Below are 12,827 nucleotides of genomic sequence, written 5' to 3'. Positions count from 1 at the left end.
TGTGTGTGTTTCCGTATGGCTCTTTGGTCAGTTTCTAATGGATATGGTTGGTTCCGTCTGTCCAAGAGAAAGCCATTAATAACTTCATCTAGATCTAAGCATTTCATGGAGTTCTAGGATCTCTGAATTCGAACTCTTTATTACTTATTTATTCATTCATATCAAAGGATAAACAAACTGCATCTGGATCCCAATAACTTAAATCATATACTGAAAAATAAAGAAATCCTAACGAACTGCGAACACAAAAAACAATATACTTACCGCGGAAGAATATCTCGTAGATTATAACCGATATTGTATGTACGCTTATAATTTTCATTTCAGTAAACTAGAGATAAAAATTTCATTGCTTAATTGTTATGAATATTAATAATGAAGATTGTTACCTATGACGTTGAAGACGATGTCCTTAAAGTCGCTATCTCCTGAGTCAGGATTCAGGGCCTCACACGTGTACGGGCCTGCGTCTGACGTCATGACGTCGGTGATCATCAGTCCGTCAGCGGCCAGGGCGTAACGTGACGTCACTGGGGGTTAGAGATCGAACTGTCAAAGGTATCAAATGCGATTTCAGGGCAGCAAAACTGGAAATATTCTGATCTAGAAAGGTAACATTTGCAATGCAAATGCATAATGTTTACCTTTGAATAGAGCTGTGTACCGGTACGCAGTACCGATACTGTACCGGAAAAATTGATTAGGTACAGGTCCAAAATACCTAATCCCTCAGTACCGGTACTGTACCTAAACAATTTCACACCAATTTTATGCCTATTTGTGACCTCAAATGTTTGAATAGCTGGTTAACAATGGGTGCCTGTGTAAGGACAGTGTGTTCATGAAAACAATAACACCTTAGTTTTGCCTATATTTTATCTGAGCATTCGCCATAAACAAAGAATAAACGTTAACCTTAACTATCAAGTTTATTTATGTTTTTTTTTGTTATTGAAGGAGTTCAGAAGAGCATATAAATTGGTCGAATTGTTCAGGTACAGGTTCAGGTCCGGACCTGTACCTAAACCTGTGTACCTGTACCTGTACCTGTACCTAAAATTTGTTTAGGTACACAGCTCTACCTTTGAATATGGTCTGCTCTGTTAATTCTTACTCAAACACATTCATATATATGGTCAGACAGGAGACTTAATCCCCCCTGCTATGAAATTGCAACATGATGTAACCCAACACCAGTTACCATGGTAACAGACACACCATTGGTTCAGGTCAGGGGTCACTGTTTGGAGAAGAAGAGGAAGAAGAAACTGAGCAAAACAATATGTTTTCCTTCGGTAAACATAGTAAGACAATCTTTGTGATATTGACACATACTGCTTCACATTAGCACATTTGAGTCAGCATTTCATACTTTGGGCTTCAGAAACAAGCCCCAGAATGAGTCCTTTCTTTTTTGGGTCGTACACTAAAATTAGCCCAGGGCCCTTTGGTCCATGAGGGTCAGTATACATTGGGATAGTGTGGTTTCAGGTCAATATGTAGAGCTGGCTAAACTAGTCCATGGGCCGAGACCGTTTTTTGGTACCAGTGCTACCATAGATTTTTTGAATTTGCGCTGGAAGACCGTTAAATTTGAATGCGCGACAACAAACAACTGCTAAGCAGCAAGAGTTTATAGACATAGAAACGCGCTATGCCAACTTCTTGATTCGCGTGAGACGTTCTAGAGCAAATGGCACACCTGGGGTCATCTGAGGTTACATACAGTTGCTAAACAACAGGGGTTGTTTATGTTCGAATTCGGTATCATTCGAAGACTGAGCGTGTTAGGAGGCGGCCACAAAACAGGATCCCTCCCAAGAAAACGATCAACAAAACAAAAAACACATTTCAACAGCAAATAAAGGCACACATTTAACATAAATCATTTCTTTCAGGACCTTGGGAACCTGTAGGCCCAAAAAGAGGTAGGATTTTCTTTCCTTTACTCGTGTTTTACGCGCTTGTTTTCATCGCTCGAGATCGGTTTTGTTCTCTGTGTGTACTGAGATAGTCTAGAAGACCGTTAGATTATCAATAGTAAATAAAGCCACACATTTAACATAAATCATTTATTTCATGTCCTTAGACAGCTTTAGGCTTAAATATCTCGGATTTTCTTTACCTTTCTCGTGTTTTTCATCGGTGGGTTTCGTTATTGGTGTGTAACGTTACTGCGTTAGAAGACCGTCAAATTTGAATGCGCGACAACAAGCAGTTGGTAAGCAGCAAGGTTGTTTACAGGTTCAAATTCGGCACCATCCGAGGAATTACCGTGCTTGGAGGTGGTCACACAACAAGATAAAGGTACAAATTTAAGATATATCATTTTTCTGGACCTGGGCACCTGTCAAGAGGTAGGATTTTCTTTCCTTTCCTCATGTTTTGCGCGTTTGTTTTCATCGGTCGTGTCAGATTCTCTCCTATACTGTGCTAGAAAACCGTTAAATTTGAATCCGTGACAACAAACAATTGCTAAGCAACAGGGTTGTTTACAGGTTCGAATGTGCGACAACAAGTGGTTGCTAAGCAGCAAGGTTGTTTACATGTTCAAATTCGGTATCATTCGAAGACTTGCCGTGTTAGGAGGCGGGCACACACAGGATTTCCCCCAAGAAAACGAACAACAAAACAATTTTCACCAGCAAATAAAGGCACACATTAACATAAATATAGTTTCTTTCAGGTCCCGAAGCACCAGCAAGCCTAAAGAGGTAGGATTTTCTTTCTTTCTTCGTGACTTGAGCGTTGTTTTCATCGATTACTTTACTGATTCGACTTACCGCATTTAAAGAAAGGCCAGAAAATTGACTTTGTAAATCCAGTTTTACCACCCTGAAATCATTCGGTGCGTCTTTGATAACCACGCAGAATGATTTAGCGTGTGACACTGAAGGATGGAGAAGAATTCTAGTCATAAGTTTGTTGTTGTTTTTTTGAGCGACTTACCGTCGATATCTATGACGTCCCCCCGGTAGTACCAGGTGTATGTAGGCGTGGTCGGGCTGGTCACCTGACAGACGATCTTGTAGTCACTCCCCACTCTGGCCTGCTGCGGGGACGGCGCACTCTCTATCCGCAGGGGCACTGAAAACCATACATTTGCGGACATACAATCACTAGAATACACGCTTCTGATTGGCTGAGTGTTAATTGGAGTTAATCACACAAGAAATACACACGCTTCTGATTGGTTCAACGTAGATACGGCGCACTCTCTATCCGCTTTTGTGGACATGCAGAGGCGGGGGATACAATCACAAGAAATACACGTTCCTGATTGGCTGAGTGTTAATTGCAATTAATCACTCAAAAAATACACACGCTTCTGATTGGCTGAATTTTAAGTAGATTTAGTCGCAAGACAAACACACAGTTCTGATTGGCCGGGGAAAGATGATTGTTCGAATGCCTTACTATTCTAATTGAGGCACGAGGACGCTCCTGACCGGGTTTCGCGTCGTTAAGAGGCGACACCTGGTCGGGAGCAGTCCGCGTGCATTAATTAAACACCTGGACATTATCACGTGTCCAGGGAATCCTTTATAAGGCCGGGAGAGCGTGTTTTCCTCCCCTTTCGACCTACGCCGGAGACTTTGGTCAGTGCTGGATAAAGAGCTTCGTTCCCGTCCCCGGCCGCCCGGCCACGGCCCAGCCGCTAGCCCGGCTAGCCGGGGCCTCAGCCGGCTCGGGCTCAGCCTCCGTCGGCACCAGCTCTGCCGGCAGCTTTTCAGCCTCAGCTCGCGCTCCGCCTCTGTCATAGCCGCCGGCTGTCGTGCGTGCTGCATGGTTAGTGTTCGCATCTTGCATTTCTTTACCGAGTTGCAGCATTGTGTTTGTAAAGCGTGGTTGGTAAAGGTGGATGGGTGTTCCCACCTCGCGTTTGTGGCTAATTGTAAATGTTGAAAATGAAAGAAGTGAAAAGGTGGATGGGTGTTCCCACCTCGTGTTTGTGGCTAATTGTATGTAGGGCCATGTATTTAGAAAAAAAAAGTGGATAAGGTGGAGGGGTGTTCTCACCTTGTGTTTTTCCCCAATTGCAAACGTTGTATTTTAAACCAGGTGAAATCGGTGGATGTGTGTCCCCATCGCATGTTGTTCATAGGTAAATTGTAAGCGTTGTATTTGTAAAGTGAAAAGGGTGGATGGGTGTGCCCACGTGTTTATGACCAACCGTAAACGTGGTGATGATTTGAAAACAAGTGAAAAAGGTGGATGGGTGTTCCCACCTCATGTTTATTTGCCAACGGTATACGGTGTATTTCGAAACAAGTTGGAGGGGTGTCCCAGTCGTGTTATGATCAACTGTAAATTTTGTCATGATTTGAAACGGGGTGAAAAAGGATGAAGGGATGTGCCCATCTCGTGTCTATGTCGTCATGACCAACTGTAAACGTTGTGCTTGGGAAAGAAGGGAAAAATATGGTTGAGTGTTCACGCCCCCTTAGTTTTGGCAAACGCTGTGCACGAGAAGAAGTATGTGTGCGTGGTGTCCGCACAAAGCTGAAGGTGGATGGGGTTCCCACTTCGTTTTTGTTTTGGCCATAAGATAAAAGTTATTCGTGAAAAGACAGGATTTTGCAGTGTGTCCGCACAAGGGGTGCGGGGGTTCGCTCCTCTAGTTATGACCAAAAATGGTAACATGATATTGGCTAGACGTAATTGTGGTAATTCGTCATACGTGTGTCATGCGTCAATATGGAGTCATGCTTTAAGCGACTGTAAATTGGCACAAGGGTATTACTAGTAATTCTGTACATGTCAGTTTGTTGGCAATCTGACGCACCCACTCCTCTCAACTCTGCTACAGGCGCCGGGGTGACCTAAAATACCCTTACTTCGGTAGGCCCCTAACCAGGGGTTGGTTGCTTGTCCCAGGGCTGACCTTGGATGGGTTCAGATTTGTCGTTAACATTTTTCGTTAACAGGGTGTAACAGTTTTATGTTAGACTTCGTTTCTTATGTCCTTGTAGCCGCATAGCTAGTCGTACATAAAGTAACTGTCCTCTTTGAGAGGAGACAGTGGGAGTTTCCCAGCGGGAAAATGTAACCCTCCAATTCGGGAGGAAAAAGTTAACGGCAAATCCAGGGTCAGCCTTGGGGCGACTCCAACCCTCCTCCCCCAAGTCGGCGGGATACCGCTACAGGGTCAGTACTGGCCATTTTTTCAACCTGAGGGAGGTGTACGGATTTTAACTCCTTAACAAGTTACTCCGCATGACATGTTCGGATTGGCAGATACGGAATCGTAGGGTTGCACGTGGGGAATCCAGAATTTTTGCGCACTTAAAATTAGTTGAGCTTATGATGGTTTGTCGGACTGATAGGAGGCATCACAGTTACAGGAAGGCGAGTTAGGACGTCAGTTCAATTTATTTTCAAGCATTACCTGGGAAACCAGATTGCGACATGACATGGGTTGACTGAAGGTGCAAAGATACTATAAAATGCAGTAAAACTTGCTAGCAGAACGGCGAGCTCTTGACAATAAGAATACGGTTAGAAGCATAACGTTCTCTAGTTAACACCAGGTTGGAAAATACGAAACAATCGTGACCCACAGAATTCAGTTCTGCATGCCTCTTAGTACGGTTCGGTGTAGTCATAGCATGTCTATGAGGGTCGTCACCATCTGCGGTACGGTGTGGGGGTGCAGGTATAGTCTTCTTCCTCCTAGGGCTGATGATCATGTCATTCCTTTAGTTCACATTTGTGCCAGTGAGAATTGTACAGCCCATTTTTGATAGACGCCCAGTGCCCTCTGAGTTTGGCCGGGAAGTGTAGGAACTCGGTTTGTTAGGTCGTCTGCATACTTCACCGGGAACATACAGGGCGGTAGACATGTGTCTAGCAGGTTGATGCAGATGACAAGGAGCAGTAGTGAAAAATGACTACCTTTTAACACGCCTGCCGAATACCTCACGGGGTTTAGACAGACATGCTCCCCAAGGGACTTGTTGGGCCTGCCCTCCAGGCTCCTGCGTATGGGTAACCACAGAGCTCGCTTCACACCGAAGTCGGCCAGGGTTAGAAGTAGTTGGCCGTGGTGACTGGTCTATAGTGTCAAATGCACAGCGGAAGTCAACAAGGACCGCACGAATGTCTTCCGTTGGATTGTTGTTAGGTGCCTAAGGCCAGCTGGGAAGAGTGGGAATCAAAAGCTGCGACAGTGGACCACCTCGGTAGGAAATCATGGTGTGATTATAGCAGAGTGTTGCCGAAGTCGGGTAGGAGTGAGTCACGCGGAAGACCTCATACACTTTACCTACTCAGCTGGCCACAGGTATCCGCCGTTAATCTGTGGGAAAGTGTGGTCCTGGTGGCGGTGCAGACAAGAGCTTGTTTCCACTGCTGTGGGAATGTACAATGTTATAGACAGGAGGTAAACTCTTCATATAGAACAGGTGTCAGTTCCGCATTACATGGCTTCAGCACCCACAGAGGAATGTGGTCTGGATTCACGGTTTCCCTTCCGTTCACTCTTCGCAGTCTAGACTTAATTTGACCGCGATGCTGAAAGAAGGTAGAGAGTGATGTGAAGTGTGTCAGATATATCCAAGTTGGTAGGTACACCACGTTCAGCCTGTTTCCACGCTGAAGCGAGATGATCAGAGAGTGACGTACATTGTTGTTCCAAAGAATGAAGACCGGAAGACGGATTTATTTCTTCCAGAGTCCCACAGTCCTTGAGATTTTGACGGCCTTGTACCACTGACCCAAGCTGGAATGCTTCTAATGGTCCACCTCATTCGGACAATACCAGCATTTTTTACTCCGTGAAGGAGGTCAGGACCTCCGGACGGAGTGTTCTGAAGGGCTGGTTTTTCGTGTTCGCAGTCAAAAAACTGGGTTCCCTTTGTGTACAAACAATGTAATCGGCACGCAATTTTATACGCCGTCGGCGGGCATGCCTGTGTTGATGCACGAGTGTGTATTTTTGCCGTTGCTGCTGTCGGGGTCAATGTAATATCGCAGACAATTACTAGGCGAATTGGAATGGTCCAGAAAAACGCGTTGTTTGGAATAGCAGTGGGGGGTGGACCTTCATGCAGATACGGTGAGGTTCCGATAAGTGGTTCCAGATGTTTTTGCCCGTACTTAAGAGATGGCAAGTTTTTTGGAAGATGTTCGCAGCCAAAACGCATTCTTCCGTACGTCGCATTTCTGTGTAATTTCGCATGTGGTGTGGCATTGTGTCCGCGATGATGCACGTCTTTTTATTTTTTTTTTATTTTTTTTTTTATTTTCAACACCAAAAGCAAACCTTGCAGCAGGGATGAGAATCCCTGAATTGAAAGAGTTTGCGTACAGAAAATAAAAGTTACAATAGGCAAAACAAACACTATATACACACCCTCATATACACTATAATACATAAAGAATTTGTACCAAGCAAAAAACTATATACAGATGAGGTTTAGGAAAAATAAAACTAGTGATACGTCAGTTCTTCGTTGTATAGGGCTATGGCCCTGTGGAGAAAGGACTGCTGGAGCCGCTTTGTCCTGGCCCTGGGAGCACTCATGGCCTGGCTGTTCCTTAGGATCCTGCCGGTAGCAGTTGCTCTCTGGGGGGGCACCAGGTCGTGTAGTGGGTGTTCGGGATTTAGCATCGACCTGAACAGGGACACGGCCGCAGACTCTCTCCTTTCCTTTAGAGAGGGTAGAGCTGGTACGTCGCGTCTCCCTCCGCAAGAGATGATACGAAGTGCGCGACGTTGGACTCGTTCCATGCTGTTTGCTAGAGCTACGTTGCAACCGACGAGTAAAACGTGGCCATATTCCAGTACGGGGCGGATGAGTGATAAGTATACTTGTATGAGGTCGTCCACACTCATTCCCTGCTTGGTTAACAATCGCAGGAAATGAAGCCTTTTACCGTAGCTGTTTTGATATTGGAGTAAATGCTTATTCAGTTTGAAACATCCCTATAAGGTCGTTGAAATGTTTTCGCCCGGCGGTGGTAACACTCGCGGTGCTGGCCGCAACTGCTGGCCAGTCGCACTTAATAAGTAACATGAGCGGTAAGACGGTGGGGCTGTCTTTGTTACTAGTGAGGACCTGTTGGTAGCGCCTATAAACCCCCTACTGTTACAACACGACCATGATAGTCCGATCTTTATGTGAATGCAATGATTGTGTGTGTGTAATTAAATTGAACTTCGAAATTGAAGCACAGTATCTTTACACGCCCTGAGAGCAGTAATGGATTTAGGTCTTTTTATGTTTTATGGTTAACCGGTTGTGACGCGCCCTCAATGTATTAACCGTTGCCTAATGTCTGCACAGTAGGTCTGGCGTTGACGCTTGGGATTGTTTTTGTTGCAATATATAAAACTTCACGGAGGATTGTCACCTATGGCTTCTTGTTGCATTTCTGATCGGCTTTGTTACAGTAGATCGAAGTCGGGAGTAGAAGGTCATGGGATGTTGCCCGAGAACCGTGCGCCCTGCATTTTTTGCAGTGAGCTGTTATATGTTATCAGTAATAGACGGTTCATCGTTTTAAATAGTGGCTCTGGATGTATTCTTGGACAGTCTTGGCTATAATCTCCTCCACAAAAGCTAAAGAGGACACCGACCTTCAGCTGTGAATTTAGGTGCGTCCAACACAAGTCGGCTGGGTTCATGAACAACAATAATTGCCTCGTGCTATTCGGAGTGCATCATCTTCGATTATTGTATAGTGGCGGGTTAGCTTGCCAAAAGCCATGCCGGCGGCAAACTAGAATAGTTGTGCCAGGATGTGAGTAGTCCCGCCCGATCTGCTCAAGACTTCATTTTAATTTGAGTAACACAAGACGAAAACAAAACCAGGACAACGGGAACACTCAAGGAGGCCTCTACAGTGAGGGCTGAAGTTTGCAAGGTGATGAGCCAACCTCCCATTCCCGCAGACATAAAAAAGGACAAAGACGAACACTTAAAACGCAGAAGACGAAACGGTCATCAGTTCAATCTCATGATACACTAGGCGAATCTAGATAAAAGAGAAGCAGTTTTTTGAAACCAAGGGGTTTTTAAAGTAGGTGATGGCTTTAGGCGGGTTGTATGCAACAATAATCAGTTCAGACCGTGGGGAGTCAACCGGGTCTGACCCAGTGGCAGAGAGCTTCAGGGTCACTACTCTAGCTCGAGGTCAACATGTCCCGGGTGACGACGTTCTGGAGAACTTATACAGGGAAACTCGTCCAGAACATGAGATTCGATCGCGTCGTTGAACAGCACAATCCGGCATGGAGTCCAGAGAGTCAGGAATATCGTGGTTGAGCCACGTGTCGGTCACGGCAGAAATGCGGACTCACTCAGACAAACGGCGGGCAATTCGTCAGTCTTGTAGCGGGGAGAGCGAGCAGTAGCGGGAAGGAGAGCAGGAACTCGCCACACATTTCGGTGAAAAGATGAGAGGAATGAGTGACAAAACCCGATTAGTTGGGCCTCTGGTAAACTCATCACGACTCTCCAGCATATGATGGAATGTTCCTGAGTTGCGTATGTGTAGCGGGTGAGTCCCGGCTCCAACGTGAACGACGTGTTGCGTTGAAACTGTCTGCCCGCCACCTGTCCTGTCCCTCTAGTCCGACGTTTCCATACACCGAGACTGGAAAATACTCGATGGAATGAGAATAGGAACGTGGAGCCGGCCGGGGTCGCTCGAGTCCATAGCTTAAAAAATAAAACAGCGCCCGTGGCCAGGTAGCCATGAGTTGCGTAAAATCATCAAAACTCCAGAAAAATGGACTGTGGAAAACACGCCAGAGAAAGTACACATGTTTGTACTACGAGCCTGCAGTACTCATAACGCCTCCACGTGCATGTACCAGGACTGCTCTTTAAGAACTTACGCAGTTAAAATTGAAGAAATATACAGGAATCGCCGAAAGCCACAGAATGCCATTAACAGCGCCACCTGCCTCTACTAGGTATTTTGGTGACCTCAGGCAGGCAGAACTCCAGAGCCGGCCACTGCTATTATAGTGTTTCTACATGGGTATTTCTGAATCACTTTGGCAGTATCTCTTTCTGAATACACAACTATCAATGGAAGTCTGGTTCAGCTGTCGATAAGATGCGTGTGATTTGTGAAGGCAGATATGAGTTGGTGAAACATTAGCCTTGTTCACACGGAAACGCTTGATCCGCGATTCGGGTAACTCAATTTTTCTCACATCTGGTCCACGTGCCACACATTCCTTTCAAACTGTGCCCAATCATGATTCTTCTAGTGTAGAGTAGTTTGTTGTTTGAAGAAAACACGCAAGGTAGCGTGTTATAATGGTCAGAGGTCAACGACCTGCTTGCTGATGCCCCCTTCCCAGCGTATCTCGGCCGAATGCCGACGGGGTCGTGGTCCCGCCAGAGGCGGTAAAGCTCCTCCTAGTACGGACACATTCAATGATGCGACCATTACTGCTCTTGAAATTGCTGCCACATATCTTTTGGTATTGCATATAAATAAATAAAAAATATCATCCTGTATTTTATGACCAAGCGAAGTCACGTTGAAATCACATTGCGTTCAGACGAAAAATCGCGATCAGGGGAAATCGGAATGCGAACCAACATCCCGAAGTGGTTTGGGGATCGAGGCGCTTTCAATGCGACTTGGAGGGTTCGGATGGGGCCGATTGAAACCGGTTTTGGTTTAAACAACATTCATTGATTCCGTCTGAACAGGGCCTTTGAGGCTCGATGGAGGCGGGTCTCTGATGAAATTAGTCATGCACATTAGGGTGAAACATGGTCCCTGTATTCAGGAAAAGAAAATTTTCACATGCGTAGCCTACGTAGAATCCTGAAAATTAAGTGGAATGATTATGTCGCTAATGTAGACGTTCTCACACGTGCCGATAATCCAAGTAGGTACACACTGCTGAAACAGCGCCGACTCCGCTGGCTTGGACATGTTTGCCGTATGTCAGACGGGAGAATTTCAAAGGACCTGTTGTAACAGTGAACTTGCCAACGGGACAAGAGCACGTGGTCATTCTCACCTGCGCTTTAAAGACGTTATCAAACGGGACATCAAAAACATGGACATAGATACTAACACATGGGAGACACTAGAAAAAAACAACAACGTTAACAACAGGACACTCTGGAGACAGGAATGGCTTACAACGGGGAAGAAAAACAGAGACTCGCATCAGAGCTGAGACGTTTCAAACGCAAAATAAGAATAAAGTATAGGGTATAGATGTAGATGAAGTGCTTCATGGTCTTTTAAGACCGACGAATGCCCAGTACTACTACTACTATACTATTGGACACAAAAGGCTTTTATCTTGTATAACGCCTACCGCGTCTTGTGGCAGGGATGGCGTGTGGATTTACTGCAGCTACAGGTGTCATTTTTCCTTGTGTGGCAATGTCTTGGCGGAAAACTGGTTTTAAAAAAAATTTAGGCGTCAGTGGATATGAAGATCGCTCTATGTCCGAGGTCATCGGCCATTGTTTCCAGTGCCAGTCGGTCTCAGACTCCACGTGGCTTATAATCTATTTATGATAGTGGAAGGAGGTTTGAGCCATCGATTTAGTTTCTTTGTAAGGGACTCAAGGGAGAACTCTGGATCCTTCTTTTGTTCCTCTTTGGGTTTAAGCCAGTTTGGTGGTCAAGTACAGGTTTCCTTTCATCGCACATTGTGGAAATGAGACAGCAGCTACGGACTATTATGGGCACATAAGAAGCCAGATTTATCGGCTCCCAGATCATAAGGTACTAGTAATAGCAGCGTTGGTTGGCAGTAACATGCTAGTTCTACATGAAAGTCTATACTGGTTTGCCGAACTGCAAGTAGACACCACAGGCAAGCTATATTGCAGACGAAAAAAAAAAATGCAGGAGCTATTTCAGAGGTGAGAAAAAAAAAACATTTCAAATTTCAAGTACAGATACAGGTAGCCACTTGTGATACAAAGGGCGTTTTAGAACCTTTTTGATAGTAACATCCGGTCGATAAAACTGTGAAAAGGCAGATTTGAGAGTTGGGGAATTGAAACAAAAAGTATGAGAGACAAGTATGCAATGCCGCTCCTGCCTTTTATTGAGGAACGATAGACTGTCCAGCGTTTTATGTGCGTATTTAGTGGGTCCATTCCGTTTTCAAATTGCGGGGGAAGTTACAGAGGGAGCACTTCCATATTGTCCGTGCTAGAGTAAGGTGCGGATGGGTGGAGTGCGTGGCGTACCCTAAGAGGTGGTATGCCAAGAGCAAGAAGAGGTCTGGGCGGCCTATAGCTATATGACAAAGTTTATTTCAATACAGGCATCTAACCCCTGGGACTTGAGTTCGTCCGCGCCCCGATCTGGTTGCTGTACTTAGGGCCATTGTGTCCCAGTCTGCTATATTTCTTTGAAAACTTAGAACTTGGTAGTTGTTGATCACACCATTTCCATTGTTTCTCGGTCTGTAGGTTTGAGGGGGTAAGATGTGGGTACGTTAGATTTGGGAAATCCAGCAAGGGCTAGGACGGTCAGATCCTGGGCTCGCCCAGGGCAAGCTATCCCAATGACAATGTGCAGAGACGAGGGGGAGTTACAGCCGCAGTAGAAGGGTACGGTTTAGAGACTCGCCTCTAGTTGACATTTGGGCCATGAAGCTTGAAGGGGAAGCTGTCGTAGCTATACTGTGGGACAGTTGAGGCTAGCTCTTAAGCAATAGAGGGGGTGGAACTACAGGGAGGCATGTCGTAGCTGGAGTGGAGTGAATAGGCGGCTGCGATGCCAAAGAGTCGGGAGTTTGAGGATCGGGGATCTGAAAGGTAAGGTTTGGGGATAACAAGATAAGGTATGGGTGAAGGGAAAGAGGAGTGGGGTGGCGCTTGGGA

General features: G+C 45.6%; 1 protein-coding gene across 1 annotated transcript in view; it reads right to left on the bottom strand.

The window, feature by feature from the left end:
• The window catches only part of LOC109467140 (neural cell adhesion molecule 2-like), a 16,854-nt gene that overhangs the window by 900 nt on the left and 3,127 nt on the right, over nt 1–12,827 (bottom strand). Inside the window, exons 3-4 of the mRNA XM_019765073.1 lie at nt 2,950–3,087; nt 390–530 (exon numbers count right to left, since the gene is read on the bottom strand). Coding sequence (XP_019620632.1) covers nt 390–530; nt 2,950–3,087 — 279 coding nt within the window. The remainder of the gene's footprint in view (nt 1–389; nt 531–2,949; nt 3,088–12,827) is intronic.

Source organism: Branchiostoma belcheri, unplaced genomic scaffold (assembly GCF_001625305.1).
Source record: "Branchiostoma belcheri isolate BF01 breed outbred unplaced genomic scaffold, Haploidv18h27 scaffold176, whole genome shotgun sequence".
Taxonomy (NCBI): domain Eukaryota; kingdom Metazoa; phylum Chordata; class Leptocardii; order Amphioxiformes; family Branchiostomatidae; genus Branchiostoma; species Branchiostoma belcheri.
Note: the sequence above shows the minus strand (reverse complement) of the source record. Positions and strands in the feature narration are given on the sequence as shown.